Genomic DNA, 19,914 nt, shown 5'->3' on the forward strand with positions numbered 1-19,914 from the left:
GAAAACCACATCATGTTTTGTGCAAATGCCATTAAGGCAAAGGACTCTTTTCATAAGGCCCTGACCTAGTGCTTAGTTTCTGAGAAAACTGATTAAGTAATAATGGCATAGGTCTCCTCAGGATTCAGCACAAACTCTTGTCAAATGTCAACATAATATTTTAATAAATTTTGTCAAATTATGACTGAAAAACTGATCATTTCTCAGAGTTTAAGATCATTTTAAAGCTTAAAAAGCATCCCTGAGGAGTCCCCCCCCCATCTGTAAACTGGGACTGTGGGTTTTTCCTGCTTCTGATTCCATCCACCACAACTGTAAAAGGCAGCTAATCTGTCTGCAGTAATTACATTTCATGCTACTCAATGCAGTTCCATAACAGTGAGCTTCTGAGGCCCACGTGAGACATCAAACGTTGCTGAGAAGCCACTTCACAAGTATTACAGATTGCACAGCTGCACATTTAATCAATAAAACACTGATGATTTTAAATGATTTCCAACATTTGATGCAATTAATAGAAAATGTAAAATAATGTGGTAAAAAAGAAGAACATTTTCCCTCTGAGCAGACACTTTAATTGTTGCCCACTTGCACAGTGAACAGAAATAAAAACTTTAGCAAAAGCTGGGAATGCTGTAATCGTATATTTTTCAGTGCTGTTCAAAGAAATAGGAATTAGGCAAAGCAGGTCCCAGCCAAACTGTGATGACAAAAGACCACATTGTGAAACTGTGAGAGAAGCTCATTGGAGACTGAAATAGCAAATGACTGCTTGAAACTGCAAAGGAGTGGCTTTAATCTTATGAAGCTGTGCTGCTCCTCTGGGCTGACATTAAAACTGTAAATAAATTCACAGATTCTCAGAAATCTCTCTGATTTTTGCTTTCATACAATCTGTTGCCTGCAGCTTTGTGAATTTGCCTCAGTTCCAAGAGAGAAATATTTTTAGAAAAGCTATATTTAAACACCTCCCCGCCCCCTACCTTGCCCGTGTCTCTCTCCTCTGATAACAGAGGTGATTATTATGATGGCAACAGTGAACTGAGTGTTCAGTACTGTGCAAGCAGAGCACAAGTGAGGCAGAGCCTGAAATCACAGATGGCTGATAGTGTGACACATTCTCCTGATGTCCCAGTAATGGCCATTATTCCAGTAAGGGAGCGGCACCTGTTTAAGGCGTCTGCTGGCACCTGCATCAAAGATGACGGAGCTTACAAAAGGTTCCTGGCTTTACTACAGGAAAGAGCTAGTTTATCTTTTTTTTTGTAAAGTATTAGGGCTACGTTAAGAAAAAACTATTATCGATCACTTCAAAAATCAAGTCAAAATTTTGAGATTAAATTTGTAATTCTAATTCATTGTGGTGATGAGTATGTGGATGTTGAACACATGATGCAGAAAGCCGAGTCTGCTCAAAAAACAAACAACAAAAAATAAATAAAAAAAATAAAAACTTTCACTAACTCGTCAAAACAAGGCATTTTGCAGGGGGTATTGCAAATGTGGCAGTTTGTCTTGAAACAACAATGGTAATCTCCACGCTCCCCATTTCAACCTTTTTTCCCCAGAATAATATTTTGACTTTTCTTTAACTTTGAATCTCAAAGTTTTGACTTTGTTCCCAAAATAATCAACTTAATGTTTATGTTAATGTGGCCCTAATACTCTGTCATACAGTATGGTTGCCCTGCCATGGAAACTACTGATCACTCTTATCTACTGAAGTCTCAATGGACTTGTATAAAAATCAACAAATCACACCCCTATCTGGAATTCTTTAAGCTCAACAAAGCCTTGGAAATTGATCTGATAACAGAAAAAAAAAATAAGTTGCCTGTAACAGCACACTCACATGTGACAATGGGCTCGGCTTATTGCCTTTTACATTGTTGTAAAGATTACAAACTATTACAAATCTGGGCCACGGTTCATGGAGAAACACTGGTTTCCTTTAACAGAGGCCTTCACTCACTCATTGTTTAACTGAGCAAGCTGTAAATCACAATGAGAGAGTGTACCCTGTGTAAAACTGCCCCACATAGCCTAAGTACAATAAGTTCATGTCAATAATTTTGTCATATTAACTCCCAATCATCTGTCTTCAAGGCTTTGTAGGTACAAATGCCACCAATAAACTTCCTGCCACTTGGCAGCTGTCTTGGAGCACATCGGGGTAGTTATTTTGTGTATGATACATAAATTATTTTTAATTCTGGTGAGGGCCAGGACATAAACATGTATGAAGAAAAATCAATCACAAGCCAAACACAGAAAACCAAAACAAAAAATGATAAGGTTTGCTTACCTTTCTGCCAAAAAAACTTTTTTTCTTCCTAAAACTTTATTTCATTTCATTCAGAGAGTGTCTGCTTCTTTTTACCTTTTAAATTTTTTTTTTTTTTTTAATAAAACTAAGTGTGTCTACATCTCAGCTGAAGAAAAATCTGATGTAAGAAAAATAAAAAAACAAATATTCCTGATGATCGAAAAATAGATTTGGTCTGCTGAGAACCTGGAAGACAAGAAAGTGTCTCAAAGCTATGAACAGGTGTCGAGTCACCAGGGTGCAGGTACATATGAGCAGCACATGCTCTTTGTCTCACAGTGAAAAATGAATAAGTCAAACTCTATTAGAGGAGCAACACTAAGGAGGTGATAAAGACACACAGCCACTACCTGTTCTACTGCATTACAACAGCATCAGAACATGTTTGGCTCGGAAAGTAAAACATCCACAACACAAACTAGTTGGTGTGTGTTTTACCAGTCGGTACAGAATTCTGTTTGGGCATACATGTGGAAAAGGCTTCCATTTTGAACGGCTTTCATTCGGCAGTTTTATTTGTGACATGCTTTCTGAGACAGGAAATGAAAACGTGATCCAAATCATTTAGATATGCTGCAGACACACTCAAACCCTAAGCCTCGTTCTGTCGCTCACAGGTGTTACGGCAGCTTTTACTTCTCCTTTGGTTGCCAAAATGACACCTTTCTCTCTGCATCCTTTCAACCACATCCTGTCCTTTAGTTTCAGCACTTTCAGCATGAATTCTTCCTACAGGTGCTGTCTGTGCAGCCGAGGTCTGAGTGGCTTTTAATGTGTTTGCTGACATATGCCAAATCAGGCTTAGGATACAAAGTACCTTACTTCATACCATGTAGGCTTCAAAAACAAACAAAAAACAAAACGCCACAGGTTGTGGCTCTGGATGCTTCTCTCAGGTTTACGTTCGACATGTCTGCTATTCAGGCCACCGTTATTACTTATTCAGTAATTCACTCATCCAAGTGATTTATTGAAGAAGTCACTTGGACGAGTAGCCAGATGTTTCCCCCACAGGAAACGCTACGTTCAGATGAACAGAATAAACTTTTTGAGTTATTAAATTTAGCTAAAACTAAACTAAAACTAAAAGGCAGAGTGAAAAGAAACAAAAAATAGAGTTTAGAGAGATGAAAAGTAACCAAACAATTAATCTGTAGTCACAAAATGAATGAAAATAAAGAAAAAATGTCTTTAGTTTTAATCTTTTACATAAAGCATTAAGAGGCTTTGATGCACATATTTATTGAGAACATAAGCATGAATGACCTAACTGACTGCCTTGACAAAATACTTTATAATACTTACATTCTGAAATTCTTCTTAAATCATACAAGTACATCCCATACCAACTACCAATAAAATAAAAAAGCTTCAATTACATAAAATTTTCTAATAAAAAAAACTAAAATGAAATGAGAAATACCAATTTTGAAAATTAACTGAAATTAATTTAATCAGAAAAAAACCCCTATATTAATTCTGATTCAGACACGACCATATCCGTTACATATATCCTTACCAGAAACAAATACAATAAAAAACATTTCTGAGAATGACAGCCTACATCAGACCAAACTTTTCGTGTGTTAAAACCAAAATGTTTTACATCTACCTTATTCTTTAGCTACATCTAGAATGGGTTCACTTTCTTATACAGACATATGAACATTATAACATGACCACAAAAATCAACATAAACATTACGACTACAGAGTTAACTGATTTGCATAAATGCCTAAATACCCGACCAGGAAGAGAGACCATAACGTTCACTTTTTTTGCCACCTTGAAACAGGCTTAACTGAAGTCAGCAGGAGTCTGGCTGCATTACTCGAGCTCTTTTAGAACAGCCTCATGCAAATCTTAAAGTCAAATTCCTCTGTGAATTACCGTGAATAACTGGCTCAACAACACAGCTAACTGCTACGCTTTATTTAAGATCTACTATGAGACAATGTGGCAGTTAAGGAACAACCTGCAAAAGAGAACAATGCAAGTTTAAAGAAGTGGAAGCCTAAAGAAGATAGCATTATTGGATTACTTGCATTAAACCTGAAACTGAACATGTGTTTAAAGGAAAAGAAACGTGTTCTGGTGTGCGGGCTTTTACCACAGCCTGTGGGTATTGCTTTGAATAGAATTTCACGAAGCAGCAGCTTTAGTCATCTAAAAATAATGACTACATGACTTGAAGCTTCTTTAGCACCAAAACAATAAGCTCCATGAAGCGGTTTGGATGACAACAAGTGAATTCTTATTCCTTATAACACTATGCAGCACTAGTGTTTCTTTTAGTATGAGCAATGGCTACTTGACAAAAGTAGTATTGTTCAATATAACCTATAGAGACCACTGAGAGGAGCATAGACTTTATACAAAAGATGGAAGTAAGTTTCTTGTCTAAAAAGTGAAGTCAATGCATTTTTGCACTCTTCAGGTTGCATAAAGTAGTTAATTTGAACAGAAGTTTACAGCCTTTTTGTCTACTTTACCATGTGACTGGGAAGTTACTGTGGTATCACTCAGTTTCTGAACCTGAGCCACCTCGCCTTGTCAAAACGCTAAAAATCAAGGCAAGTAAATGGTCATATTGAGGCTAACCAAGGAGTGACATAACGATGAGCTACATACGTTTTTATATACAGTGGGGCAAAAAAGTATTTAGTCAGCCACCGATTGTGCAAGTTCCCCCACCTAAAATGATGACAGAGGTCAGTAATTTGCACCAGAGGTACACTTCAACTGTGAGAGACAGAATGTGAAAAAAAAAAATCCATGAATCCACATGGTAGGATTTGTAAAGAATTTATTCGTAAATCAGGGTGGAAAATAAGTATTTGGTCAATAACAAAAATACAACTCAATACTTTGTAACATAACCTTTGTTGGCAATAACAGAGGTCAAACGTTTACTATAGGTCTTTACCAGGTTTGCACACACAGTAGCTGGTATTTTGGCCCATTCCTCCATGCAGATCTTCTCGAGAGCAGTGATGTTTTGGGGCTGTCGCCGAGCAACACGGACTTTCAACTCCCGCCACAGATTTTCTATGGGGTTGAGGTCTGGAGACTGGCTAGGCCACTCCAGGACTTTCAAATGCTTCTTACAGAGCCACTCCTTTGTTGCCCGGGCGGTGTGTTTTGGATCATTGTCATGTTGGAAGACCCAGCCTCGTTTCATCTTCAAAGTTCTCACTGATGGAAGGAGGTTTTGGCTCAAAATCTCACGATACATGGCCCCATTCATTCTGTCCTTAACACGGATCAGTCGTCCTGTCCCCTTGGCAGAAAAACAGCCCCATAGCATGATGTTTCCACCCCCATGCTTCACAGTAGGTATGGTGTTCTTGGGATGCAACTCAGTATTCTTCTTCCTCCAAACACGACGAGTTGAGTTTATACCAAAAAGTTCTACTTTGGTTTCATCTGACCACATGACATTCTCCCAATCCTCTGCTGTATCATCCATGTGCTCTCTGGCAAACTTCAGACGGGCCTGGACATGCACTGGCTTCAGCAGCGGAACACGTCTGGCACTGCGGGATTTGATTCCCTGCCGTTGTAGTGTGTTACTGATGGTGACCTTTGTTACTTTGGTCCCAGCTCTCTGCAGGTCATTCACCAGGTCCCCCCGTGTGGTTCTGGGATCTTTGCTCACCGTTCTCATGATCATTTTGACCCCACGGGATGAGATCTTGCGTGGAGCCCCAGATCGAGGGAGATTATCAGTGGTCTTGTATGTCTTCCATTTTCTGATGATTGCTCCCACAGTTGATTTCTTCACACCAAGCTGCTTGCCTATTGTAGATTCACTCTTCCCAGTCTGGTGCAGGTCTACAATACTTTTCCTGGTGTCCTTCGAAAGCTCTTTGGTCTTGGCCATGGCAGAGTTTGGAGTCTGACTGTTTGAGGCTGTGGACAGGTGTCTTTTATACAGATGATGAGTTCAAACAGGTGCCATTCATACAGGTAACGAGTGGGGGACAGAAAAGCTTCTTACAGAAGACGTTACAGGTCTGTGAGAGCCAGAGATTTTCCTTGTTTGAGGTGACCAAATACTTATTTTCCACCCTGATTTACGAATAAATTCTTTACAAATCCTACCATGTGAATTCATGGATTTTTTTTTCACATTCTGTCTCTCACAGTTGAAGTGTACCTCTGGTGCAAATTACTGACCTCTGTCATCATTTTAGGTGGGGGAGCTTGCACAATCAGTGGCTGACTAAATACTTTTTTGCCCCACTGTAGTGTCTATGGTGATGAGTAAACCAGTTAAATGAGAAGAAAAGATGCACTGCAAGTCTAAGAAATTATTTTTAAATATAACCTTAAGTCAGTATGTGCAAAACAAAAATAAATAAATAAATCAAACCAAACAAAATAAAACCCAAGAAAAATGGTAAAACTCAACTTTAACTATCTGCGTTTAAAAGCATTTGCTGAAATGTAAATTTAAAGTCAGAGCTTCAGAAGGGAGCCTTGGGCTCATCTCTTTTATTTGTATGTTTGAATATAAGACTCCATGCTTGTGCAAGGCTTTTAAGGACCACGGTGCTACCAATCATCTGGTTTTGTGACAACATGTTCAGTTTTGTGAATGACAAAGCTGGGAATCCCGGCACTTTAATCCTATGTGGTAAGACAAACACACGTTTCCACTTTATCTTCAGGTCACCAATACCTGAGGCCTGCTTCTAACTCAGAGGTTTTATCTGATCCCTATTCTGTGAATGCCAGCTGTTCTGTAGTACTACTCAGTTCTTCACCACTCAGAGCTATGTTTGTCCTTCCTATCCTCCACACGCACTCTCTCTTAAGCTTTCCTCTTTCCATCTAGACTTTGGCCCCACTGAGGTCATTTGTAGCTCAGGAAACCGATCAATAATCAGTCCAAATTTACTGGCTAAGTGCTTACCTTGTATCCTCAGTGCCATTCAATCCAGCCTGGGACTTGCATCTGCCTAGAGCAGAGTCAAGTATCACATGTCCATGGTGCTCATGGGGCTTCTGAGAAACACAAGAATTAAAGGGCCAAAGATAATTATGGCTGTAAAAAATATAAACACAGAGACCTAAAATATAAAGGGAGTGTGTTCTTCGTAGCTCAGCGTTTAGCTGGTAGCCATTTGTGGATGGAATATAACCATATGGCAAAATATAGGCTTTGACAGTAGGAGTTAGCATGAGGATGATACTGGGAGGTGCTATATGGACTAATATGGGTACTAACGTGGTCATAATATTAATTATGATCTTACACGGACCAGTGAAACACGACAGCATTAACTTACACTTATTTTCACTGCCATTAGCCCAAACATGACTTAATATCAAACCATAAACAATGAGTGGACGGAAAAGAATAGTTTTCCTGTTTAAAACTGAATCCCGAATTTGTTCCCAAGTCTGTTTTTAGACGAGCTTATTTCACCAAACTGGAAAAATGTGTTTCGTAATGATAGCTTACCGTTTGTGGGAGTCTCCATGTTCGCCTGGACACACACGAAAAAAGCAAAACTTCCAAACGGGCTCCAAAGATTCACGCACAGTAATGTGTGTGTATTCAGTTCCACGTACCAACTTATTTCGACCCGTCTTCTACCTCACCCTGTTGACAACGACTAAACTGCACTTAGTTCCTTAAAGAAGAATGGGAAAAAAACGCTGGAGTCACGGGAGGCCAGAGTAATCGAAACCGAGCAGACGGATAACTCCATTGCAATGCGGTTTGGGATAGCCAATCGATGTTTTGACAGAGCTGCTTTGCAGGCCTGAGCTGGTGAGGCAGATGTGTAAGGTAAACAGTGTAAAATGTAAATAAGTCGGGAACACTAGTGTACAGTTTTTTTTCTGGCTTATCTTGGGGACACAAAATTTACTAAATTAAAAGAAACTCCTTTTGTAGATTATCATAAAAGAAAAAGAAAGCAAATCCATCTTTTATTTTGCTTGTGTGCAGGCTAATCAGTTAAAAAGTGTGTGAATAACAGTCACATCTAATTAGTATTTAAGAGCTAAATGCATTAAAGAAGGATGTTATTTACAGCAGTTTTTATCTTCACAAAAAGGCGCAGCTGACACCTGCTGAAAATAAACATTGAGTGTAATGTACAGTTAAAAGTTCCCTCCTGTGATTTAAATAGTGGTACTGCTAATGTCGTGTTGCCATCTAGTGTTAGCAACTGGCAACTGGCCCCATTAAACTGATGGTACTGCAGGTTGTGTTAAGGTATGTAATAAAAAGAAAATAATTAGTCTTTCATGTATCCGTTACATTGGAAACAATTTTATTATTAGTCTGAATGCCTTTGGGTTAATTTTCTTTTTTAGACTCTTTATTCTGAATAACTAATTTACAGTTTGATTTGTTAAGCATCATGAGTAACTGTTTAGGAAGTTAATTATAGTTATCATACATTCAACATGTTATTTTCCCCATATTACACCCTTCAGAACACTTTTCACACAATATATGAGGACCTTCACATACGACCCCTGTCACACAACAGTTTGATGGAGAAAGCGAGATCCACTGTGTAAGCTAATAGTGTAATACTGGATATAACGGTTTCCATAATAACCAGCTGTTGTGTTATGGCGTTTTTGTTTTCATTCAGCTGCAGTATCTTGGTAAAACAAATCACTGTGGCCAACATGTAGAGCAGTACTCCAATTAGGGAGAAGCCAGCCAAAAATCTGTCAAAAGGCAGAAGACATCGCCCAGCAAAGTCACCTACTATAACCACCAGTGTAATTAGAGACATGAGGATGCAGACACCATATGACACACCAGAGACCGATAGCTGCCATGCTACTCCATTAAGGAGTTCATGGACCATCTCCACAACCAGAGGTATGATCATACAGCCCCCCCATAGCTGGATGATCTTGAGGAGACCCGGCATGGTGCTCATGTAGCCTCTTTGCTCGTGCGCTTGGGTGCGGAGCACAATTGACTCTGAGGTGTAGGCCAGGAAGGTGAGACCTGAGGCCACTGCAGCCGCCACAGGACGTGGTAGTTCCCCCTTATGATCCATCACCATCCAAGGGAAAATCACAGATGTACTGAAAGTCATCAGTGCCCCCAACACTGCTACCGTCATAGTTAGGTTCTTCCAGGATACTCGGATAAGACTGTGAAACTGGATGATGCTCAGGATGTGGATGAGCAGGGTAATGGTGAAGAAGAAGCACCAGATGAACATACAGAAGATCCTAAAGGTTCTGTTCCAAGTTGTGTTACTATGTTCCACAGAGGCCACAAGACTGAATGCTGTGCAGGTTGTTAGGACTTCCAATGTGCGCACCAGGAAAAGGGGACTGGTGAAGTCTCTGGCCTCTAGTACAATCACAGGCATTGTCACACCGTGCACTCTGAGCGATCTAGCATCCAGCAGTATATTTAGGCGTCTTGAACAATACCTCAGTCTCAGTTCCTCAAGGTTTATTTTTTTTATATCTTGTAGTTCAAAAGTTCAGCCAGCTTGTATAAATCCACAAATATCCGTTTAATCAAGGTTTTGGAGAATAGTCCAGTAGTGTCCATGGAAGCAGTTAACTCAACAAGATCATAATAATACAAAAAAACCTAATAAATCTTGAAATTATTTCACTGTCTTCCTTCCGTTCTCCAGCACCTAAATATGTGTAAAATGAAACTTCAAAACAGCACCTCTTGGAATATATTTCGAAGCACGGTTGGTGTCAAAATAGACCTCGCCTACTTCCTTTTTGAGGTTGCAGCCGTGCACTTTCAGTCTCAGTGGAGGTAGGTGCAAATGGCCACAATAAAAAGCAAATGCAAACAGAGCAATCTTCCTCCTACCTTCAGTTCTCATGAAGCGTTGTTCCTTTTTTTTCTTCTGAAGTAGCAGTAATAAGATAGAGCGGGGTTTTTTTTTATTGTTTGAAGATGTATGTCGTGCATTTGTTTTAGGACAATATTCACTGATCTGCGGAGTGCTGCACAGCAAAATCTCCAGTGTTAAATTAACACTAGAGAGTGTCTATATGGGTCCACACCTCTGAGTGTTAAATACAACACTGTTGAGTGTTAAATTAACACTTTTGACAGTGTTATATGTTTAAAAGTAACCTAGTCAGTTTTGAAGATTAACAATGGCTAACACTGAGCAGTGCTGATTTTCTAACACTGGAAAATAACTCAAAATGTTAGAAATATTCCAGTGTTAGAAAATCAGCACTTCTCAGTGTTAGCCATTGTTAATCTTCAAAACTGACTAGGTTACTTTTAAACATATAACACTGTCAAAAGTGTTAATTTAACACTCAACAGTGTTGTATTTAACACTCAGAGGTGTGGACCCATATAGACACTCTCTAGTGTTAATTTAACACTGGAGATTTTGCTGTGTGTAGATCATTTAGAGTTGCTTGGTGGATCTGTTTGTGGGTGTGCCCTGCTGTACTCTCAGGGGAGAATAGGCTGATATTGTAAAGAGCATCTGTTACCCCCCTGCCACTACCACCCCCACCCCTCACTTTTTTGTAACATTTGGAAATAAGTTGTGTTGAGAGCTAGAAGAAAGCTGTAAACATTTTACTGCTTGATTGCATCCATGGGTGTGACTTTGTCTAGCATACACTGTAAATAGATTTACGATGTAGAATCTATTTACAGTGCATAATTATCTGCATGCATGTTTTCACAGGGAAGATATAAAAGTGTTCCCGTGTGTACATGTATTTATACAAGCACAAGATAATCTCTGTGGAAATAACCAATCTCTTTGCCTCTGTGTTTTGCCACATGTCCTGTTTGTGTTATATATAGATGCTGTATACACCATTTCCCCAGTTACCGCAGTCTCAAGGCAAAAACTTTGACAGAAAGCTAAAGACACATCTGATAAGCAGCTGAGGTAATGGCTGTGATGCGTGTATCAGGGTTTTGAACACATCTGTATATAGCTTAACAAGAACCCAGATCTAAGACCAAGGCTTGTCTCAGTTTCAAAGATAAGTTTCAGAAGTTCCTTTTTAAAAAATCTCTTTTTACAAGATGTTACTGTAAAAACCCACATGATGAATGGCTTACATTTCTGATTCCTTATAGTGCCCTCATGTGGTAACAAAATGAAATGCAACTTTTTAAACTTACCACAGAATTTCAGTAATGATGGAAGGCTGTCTGTAGTTATGGATAAGCAGCAGCAGAGGGTGAACTTGTTTATAATATGAACAAAGAAAATCCACCTTAAAATTCTGAGTAATTGCACATATACACTAGTTTATACCCTAGTAGTTTTCCATTCAATTACAAGAATCTAATAGATGGTTTTAAGACAGGGAAAATTAAAAACAGTTCAAGTTCTTACAATTTACTTGGGAAATGTGGCAGGTTTTCATCTGAAACCCTTTCGTCATGTCATCTTTTATATACTGAATTCCCCTTTCTGTAAACTCCTGGTCATTGTGCTATCCTCAATGATGCTTGATTCATAGTGTAAGATCATTTATTAATATTAATATGTGAATGAAAACTTACAAAGAAGACTGGAAACATTAAGCTTGCTTGTTTTAAAAATGGTTGAGCCATATGAGTCTAGTGTGAAAAGTGTGACATTTTGGTTCATGTGTTGCAGCAGCTTTGCTGTTACAAAGTAGGTATATGGCAACAAAGAGAAGAACTGTGCTGTTTTTATTCTGCTTAAATCTGTCAGCTGATGCATTTATTTGTTGCATTAACTGACTTATAAACTTTGCAAAGCAGAATATATGTATACCAGTCTTTATATGCTGTTATACCATTTTAGGGATGCATCTGCAAACCTGCAGCACTGACAGTGCACGGTTCCACCACATCACAGGAAGTGATGTCTTTCTTGCGATGACTGTGAGAGTCATTTTTACTCTGAATGTTATTAGCACGATTCTCTGAAATGCCTTCACATGCCATGTAGCCTACTGAGTTTAAATAAAACCTTTACCCTCTGATCGACATTGTGATGATAACCTGAAAATTACAAATAGTACGACAATAAAAAAAGGCTTAACGTACATTTCACTTCATATGTTTTTACCACGTACTTAGTACAGTATTGAGTAGTCAATCGCTAATGGCTTGTACCATTTCCTGGTGATTTTTTTTCCTCAAATTTTGATGCCTTTTGTTTTTATGATTTCATGGTTGCGTTTAGTTTTGAGCCTTGAAAGCTGTAAGTGGTTGTACAGCTAATTATTTTATTACTGAGAGGTTCTTTGATGCTTGATGAATCATGAGAGATATTCTAGCAGCCTGAGTCCATGGTAGCATAACTCAGCGGCAGTTTAAGCTCCAACTTTAGCAAAAAGGAAATTTTAAACTCTGACAAGTAGAGCTTTATCTGACAACCAAACTGCTTCCATTCTACTTGTAAAAACTCTGGGAGACACAAGTAATCAGTTATGGAAAAAGTAGATTCTGTAGGTCTCAAACTAAGTGCATCTTCCCTGTATGTGTTCAGACGTATTGGGCATTTGGCTAACAATTCACTGCAAAGCAAACTAATAAGATGCAGTGTTGTGACCTTTGAGTGCCTTTCTTTTTTACAATAAATAGTATTGTGTGCTTTTATTCCGTTGAAATCCTGAAAGTAAGTCGACATTAACATACTAAAAACTTTTACATATTGTGAACTTTGCAGTATGTTTGATCATGTGTCAGATCAGTCTTTATATTTCTTTTAATAAACTGTACTGTACTGTTTAGTCAGAAAAGTTGCAGCAACAACAAAGCACAGTTCACACTGTTAACACTGTGTAATTTTAACACTGACTGCCTAATAATTCTGTGAAATGTTTTCCAACACCATGTACTGACAGTGTAAACACCCCCACCTACCCACCCCACAGACACGCACATGCTCACTCTAACCCTCAATCATAGTTTAGACAATTTGAACTTCATCATACTATTAAACCAATAATAGACATGAACTTTTTTTCATGATACCCTTTATTAAAATCTAGTCTGATGGATGTAGGTGGTAGTGTGTAACAAACAGCGTTCAAACGAAAAACACGAAACAAACCATAAAAGCAGACTTCATATGCACTTTTATTGTTAACTGGATGGAAATTTTCGGTACAATTCATGGCAAAAATATACACATACTGCAGTGTGCCAAGAAATCAATAAACTCACAAGGACAATGATAATATCTCTTGATTGAATTCCTCTTCTCAATGACAAGATTATTAAAGAGCACGAGCTTTCTTTTTTGCTAAAGGGTGGATTTAACTCTGAATAAGCTTTAAGCTGGAATTGTGTTAATGTTTACTGACTTCTTACCAGGAACTGCATTAGAAATGTCAAGTTGGCTTCAGTGGTTTTACTGCAGAAGAACTTAATCTTGAATTCTTAATGTGCAATAAAAAACAGTTATAACTAAAATGGTGGTTATTGATGAGACACATTTATAAGACAAATATGTGCTATAATTGATATAAATCTAATGCAAGCTTAATAAGGTTTCCCTATTCAGCTAAATTAGTCAGATTACATCAGACCACAAAGTATTGAAAACAAGATAAGCTAAAAAATAAACTAAAGAAAGATAAGCTGCATTTGAATAAAGGAAAATGGTGTAAGTACTTGGTTTATGTGGTATGAGAATAACACAGTCTGTGTTGGTTGAATACTACGGGTTGGTTGTGTATTGTTTAAGACCCTGAAATGTGTGTTACTGTTAGGGCATCTTATATATTCTAACTCAAATCGTGATGTTCTCTGTAGTCTAATCAAATAGTTTTTGAGCCTAATTCTAACCAGGCAGTGATTAAAAATGAAACTAAACAGTGGGTGAAACAGAAAACAAACTGCGGTCTCCAGCTTCACACTTTGGCCACTGTAACTGGTCACCTATGGGTATTTTAGGCCTTTGTTGGGTACTTGGTGGCTCCGGGGTGTCTGACTGAGTGTTTAGGTGTGATTGGTGAGCTGTTTCCTTGGGGGATGTGGCCAGGGGTGGCTTGGGCCTCTTTGTCGTGTGGTGGGGGCTCTGCTAGGTGTTGGGTGGTACTCGGGGTCTGGGACCCCATCCTCAGCTCGTGCTGAGGTGGCCGTTCTCTGGCGGGGGTTGGCTGGGATGGACACACGGTTGTCATCGGGAAGTGTGGCCTCAGATCTTCAGCTCTCTTGACTGTCCTCGGTCTCCTCTCTTTGTTTCGGCCTTTAGGTGCTGCGTATCGTTTGAGTGTGCTTTGTTACCGATGCAGCAGTTGGAGTCCTAGCATATCTGTTTGCTTCATCCTTGACCCCCCCCCCCCCCACACACACACATACTGTTTTCTCTCTTTTTTCCTGGTCCTTTTCTTTGTCCATTCCTCCACTCCAGCAATATTATGAATTACAGTGGGGCAAAAAAGTATTTAGTCAGCCACCGATTGTGCAAGTTCCCCCACTTAAAATGATGACAGAGGTCAGTAATTTGCACCAGAGGTACACTTCAACTGTGAGAGACAGAATGTGAAAAAAAAAATCCATGAATTCACATGGTAGGATTTGTAAAGAATTTATTCGTAAATTAGGGTGGAAAATAAGTATTTGGTCACCTCAAACAAGGAAAATCTCTGGCTCTCACAGACCTGTAACGTCCTCTGTAAGAAGCTTTTCTGTCCCCCACTCGTTACCTGTATGAATGGCACCTGTTTGAACTCATCATCTGTATAAAAGACACCTGTCCACAGCCTCAAACAGTCAGACTCCAAACTCCGCCATGGCCAAGACCAAAGAGCTTTCGAAGGACACCAGGAAAAGTATTGTAGACCTGCACCAGACTGGGAAGAGTGAATCTACAATAGGCAAGCAGCTTGGTGTGAAAAAATCAACTGTGGGAGCAATCATCAGAAAATGGAAGACATACAAGACCACTGATAATCTCCCTCGATCTGGGGCTCCACGCAAGATCTCATCCCGTGGGGTAAAAATGATCATGAGAACGGTGAGCAAAGATCCCAGAACCACACGGGGGGACCTGGTGAATGACCTGCAGAGAGCTGGGACCAAAGTAACAAAGGTCACCATCAGTAACACACTACAACGGCAGGGAATCAAATCCCGCAGTGCCAGACGTGTTCCGCTGCTGAAGCCAGTGCATGTCCAGGCCCGTCTGAAGTTTGCCAGAGAGCACATGGATGATACAGCAGAGGATTGGGAGAATGTCATGTGGTCAGATGAAACCAAAGTAGAACTTTTTGGTATAAACTCAACTCGTCGTGTTTGGAGGAAGAAGAATACTGAGTTGCATCCCAAGAACACCATACCTACTGTGAAGCATGGGGGTGGAAACATCATGCTATGGGGCTGTTTTTCTGCCAAGGGGACAGGACGACTGATCCGTGTTAAGGACAGAATGAATGGGGCCATGTATCGTGAGATTTTGAGCCAAAACCTCCTTCCATCAGTGAGAACTTTGAAGATGAAACGAGGCTGGGTCTTCCAACATGACAATGATCCAAAACACACCGCCCGGGCAACAAAGGAGTGGCTCCGTAAGAAGCATTTGAAAGTCCTGGAGTGGCCTAGCCAGTCTCCAGACCTCAACCCCATAGAAAATCTGTGGCGGGAGTTGAAAGTCCGTGTTGCTCGGCGACAGCCCCAAAACATCACTGCTCTCGAGAAGATCTGCATGGAGGAATGGGCCAAAATACCAGCTACTGTGTGTGCAAACCTGGTAAAGACCTATAGTAAACGTTTGACCTCTGTTATTGCCAACAAAGGTTATGTTACAAAGTATTGAGTTGTATTTTTGTTATTGACCAAATACTTATTTTCCACCCTGATTTACGAATAAATTCTTTACAAATCCTACCATGTGGATTCATGGATTTTTTTTTCACATTCTGTCTCTCACAGTTGAAGTGTACCTCTGGTGCAAATTACTGACCTCTGTCATCATTTTAAGTGGGGGAACTTGCACAATCGGTGGCTGACTAAATACTTTTTTGCCCCACTGTATAAAATGAAATAAATGAATGAAGCAAAAACATCAACAAGAAGAGTCTACTGTGCTCCTCTTGGGAAAGCAAACATGTTTGGCACAACAAAGCATTCGGACCATTATTCTGCTTGCTTCTGAGCAAGACAGGTTTAAAAAAAGAAAAAAAAAACAAGGGTAGCTAGGAATAATAAAATAATAAATGGGCAACCTGGGCGAGATGAAGACAAACGTTTAGAGATGCTGACAAGAACACAGGCTCCTGGTTTGATGCTAGCATCTCTCAGATGACTCTTGGATCACTGACAAAAATAAGCATGAATAAACTCATATTTAAAAAAACAAGTTGTTCCTGTATTATGGTTTCTACGGAAACTGCGAAAAACAACAGCTACAACAGCAATCAAAAATTTCACATTTATTTAGTACAGCAGCATGCATAAGACTCTCTAGTCCAATCATCATATAAATCTCTGGGAGTAACAATCAAGGCAACCTCACTAATCAAGGTGTGATGTGGCTGACTGGCACACACAAGGTCACACACACAACAAAAAAAACCCCAAAACTTTTTTTAAAAAGTGAGAGGCAAGTTGGCGCAATAGTCCAGCTGACTACCTTCACTTTCTGCTGTCATGCAAAAGCGCTACTGGCTGAAACTGAACACGGGTTACCTCATGTAAAGAGGCTACATTTGTGTGTATAGTCGTTTCGCCTGATCTAGAATTAAGCTGCATATCTGAGCCCTAGTCTTTTAAATGTCCCAATTCCTAATTAATGTAGCAGAGAAGTAGGTAGACGTTTCACAGCTTGCCGAGAGAGGGTGCATGCGCAGACGTTTTATGTTGGAGACTCGGAGAGGTCCGTCAGTAACGTGATTCCCGGAACGGTGCTCCTCACGGACAGTCAGTTTACTTTACTGTTTAGACCTTACCGGTGTAAAGTATTTACTAAAACGCGCACGAAAGAGTTTACGTGTAAATATGCGCGTCACTTCAGTCGTTAGATAATCAGTCCATTTTAATGCTGTTAGGTTGCTCATTTAGTGGAGTCCTACGGTAAAATACATTAAAACAGCAGAATATTTTACATTACAGTTTAAAAACCCTACGCAGATCTAATTAAAAAGTTAATCCACGCACACACAGGCGGGCTCTCGATCAGCGCCCTCACCCTGCAGCCAGTCAGAAATAAGGTAAACGAAAACAAATGCAGCGAAAAATTCAAATCGCAAAAATTGTTACAAGCATGATACCGGAATTACAGATATTTTTAAGAACACGTGAGTGTTGGTTTTTATGAGCAGCGACTTTATGAGCAGTTACTTGCTCTTCCCAGCTGAAAATTCCTGCGCGCTCCCAGAGACACCGCCGTATGCTCATTTGGAATTAATCAAAGGGATGTGCTTCTTTATGCCACTAGCAAATGTGCGGCGATCGTGGCTCAAGAGTTGGGAGTTCGCCTTGTAATCGGAAGGTTGCCGGTGTTGTGCCAAAAAGTGATTGTCTGCCAAAAACTGATTTCCGGTATTTGCCAAAAAGCGATTGCTCATATTTAAAGTGCTATAAGTAACTTGTTGGGCTATAATATGTTAAACATATGTCAAATGCATCCCTTATGGATGACATAAAGTCATCTTGAGCCACAAACAACATTCGTGTAGCAAGATACAAGCCGCAATCAGTTTTTGGCAGCGACTTTTATATAACCTTTATTTATGCAGTAAAAAAAATCTCATTAACATTAAAAATGTATTTTGTAAGAGTAAGTTGCCCAACAGGACAGCAGAAATGGCAGCAAATATTACAATAGTTCTGTAAAAATATTTTAAGTGGGGATAAAGGACCGGATTGGTTATAATGTAAGTACAAGTTGTAAAGATACTTAAAAAACAGATAATGTTTTAATTCTTTATGTAACCCCTTTGTATCCCCTGTTCACCGAAGTCTATTTACGAACATACGTAAAGATATTACACATAAAAAATACACAGAAACACTGGAAATCAGTTTTTGGCAGACAATCACTTTTTGGCACAACACCTGTTCGAGCCCCGGCTCGGACAGTCTCGGTCGTTGTGTCCTTGGGCAAGACACTTCACCCGTTGCCTACTGGTGGTGGTCAGAGGGCCCGGTGGCGCCAGTGTTCGGCAGCCTCGCCTCTGTCAGTGCGCCCCAGGGTGGCTGTGGCTACAATGTAGCTGCCATCACCAGTGTGTGAATGTGTGGATGACAGGTTGTGTAAAGCGCTTTGGGGTCCTTAGGGACTAGAAAAGCGCTATACAAATACAGGCCATTTACCATTTAGTAAAAAGACAGCATAAGCAGTGTACTGTCAGTGTGGAGGATGGAAATTAGCTGGGACAATTCATGAAACGTGCTGACATCTGGTTATATTCAGGAGTGTGGTTCTTAACACAACCTGTCGACAAAACAATGTCAAATAACACAGACTTATGATCTGAAAACACTGCATCTAAAATCATCAAGTTTAAAACAAGCAGGCTATAGGATGAGACAAGGTTCACTGTATGCCCACATGTATGCCCACATGCAGCCACCCACTGTGTGAGATTAAGCTAAGGCTTTTTAAAAAGTCATATAAGAAGTCCTTATTGTATTTAGGTGGACAGTAAATCACAACACATAACACTGGGTTAGAGCAGTCCTGCTCAAATAAGGTCAATTAAACACTGGAGGAAAATGAGGGAGAAAGCTGCTTACAGTCATATATACTCCAAAAAACAGTTTCTATTCCCCCACCTTGGCCTGAAGTCTGGGGAGAATTAAATTAAGCACAGTTAGGCAGTGCCCAGTAGTATTCACTTGTCTGTAGTCATACACAAATAACCTTAAGTAACATTCCAATCTTAATCCATAGGGTTTAATATGGTGTTGACCCACACTTTGCTAATATAACAGCATCAGCTCTTATATTCAGGCAAGAAGACCTGGCTTACTCTATTTCATCCCAAAGGTGTCCTATGAGATTGAGGTCAGGATTCTGCGTAGGCCCGTCAAGTTCTTCCACACCAAACATGCTCATCCATGTTTTTATGGAACTTGCTTTGTGCAGTGGGGTGGAGTTACGTTGGAATAGGTGTGAATAGACTGCACAATAGACTGGAGGGTGTTCGCTCTGTGTTGTAGCGTCCTGATGACACCCAGTTTGTGCTCCAGTGGATGATGAGAGTCAAACCTTAAATACTGTTCTGAATATGTTGGTTTACGGTACACATAAACTCTTACATGTCCCCCATTACTGATAGAAATCTCAGAGTCTAAGAAGGCTAACATGTCATTTTTCATATCCTTCCTAGTGAAGTTGATGTGTTGGTCCACCGAATTAATGTTATCTGTGAATTTTTACCCAGGTGTCATCCACATACCTGAACCAATGACTTGATGGTGTTCCAGGGTAGGATAACAAAGCCCTCTTTTCCACTTCTTCCATGTACAAGTTGGCCACAATAGGTGAAACCGAGGAACCCATGGCACACCCATGTTTCTGCCTGTAGTACTGACCCTTGTATGTGACATTGGAGGGATTCGGACACAGTTCCAAGAGCAAACACACTTGGTTGGTGCTGAAGGTGGTCGTGTTTCTGTAATCTCTTACAAACTACCTCCACTGCTTCAGTGACTG

The 19,914-nt window shown here is 39.8% G+C and overlaps 2 protein-coding genes across 4 annotated transcripts in view; both read right to left on the reverse strand.

Moving 5' to 3' along the window:
- The window catches only part of LOC146708444 (testis-expressed protein 2-like), a 35,407-nt gene extending 27,395 nt beyond the window's left edge, over nucleotides 1-8,012 (reverse strand). The window contains exons 1-2 of one of the 3 annotated variants that reach the window (XM_085460334.1): nucleotides 7,797-8,012; nucleotides 7,245-7,336 (exon numbers count right to left, since the gene is read on the reverse strand). The gene's annotated coding sequence lies outside the window, so the exon portion shown is untranslated. Of the gene's footprint in view, nucleotides 1-2,305; nucleotides 3,329-7,244; nucleotides 7,337-7,796 lie in introns of those variants that run through there. The other 2 variants (XM_085460332.1, XM_085460333.1) reach the window with 2 other exon arrangements.
- A 585-nt stretch (nucleotides 8,013-8,597) lies between these two features.
- On the reverse strand, nucleotides 8,598-9,971 carry LOC146708445 (myeloid-associated differentiation marker-like). The gene has a single exon (XM_085460960.1). The coding sequence runs from the start codon at nucleotides 9,685-9,687 to the stop codon at nucleotides 8,812-8,814; it is 876 nt and encodes a 291-aa protein (XP_085317086.1). The 5' UTR covers nucleotides 9,688-9,971; the 3' UTR covers nucleotides 8,598-8,811.
- Between the last annotated feature and the right edge of the window lie 9,943 nt (nucleotides 9,972-19,914).

This window comes from Copadichromis virginalis, linkage group LG6, assembly GCF_057382275.1.
Source record: "Copadichromis virginalis isolate Kocher_CV1m ecotype Utaka linkage group LG6, C_Virginalis_male_GT1.1, whole genome shotgun sequence".
In the NCBI taxonomy this organism is placed as follows: Eukaryota; Metazoa; Chordata; class Actinopteri; order Cichliformes; family Cichlidae; genus Copadichromis; species Copadichromis virginalis.

Bases quoted from the DNA above. Each gene is read 5' to 3' on its own strand.
- LOC146708445 (XM_085460960.1), bottom strand. From the start codon at position 9,687: ATGCCTGTGATTGTACTAGAGGCCAGAGACTTCACCAGTCCCCTTTTC.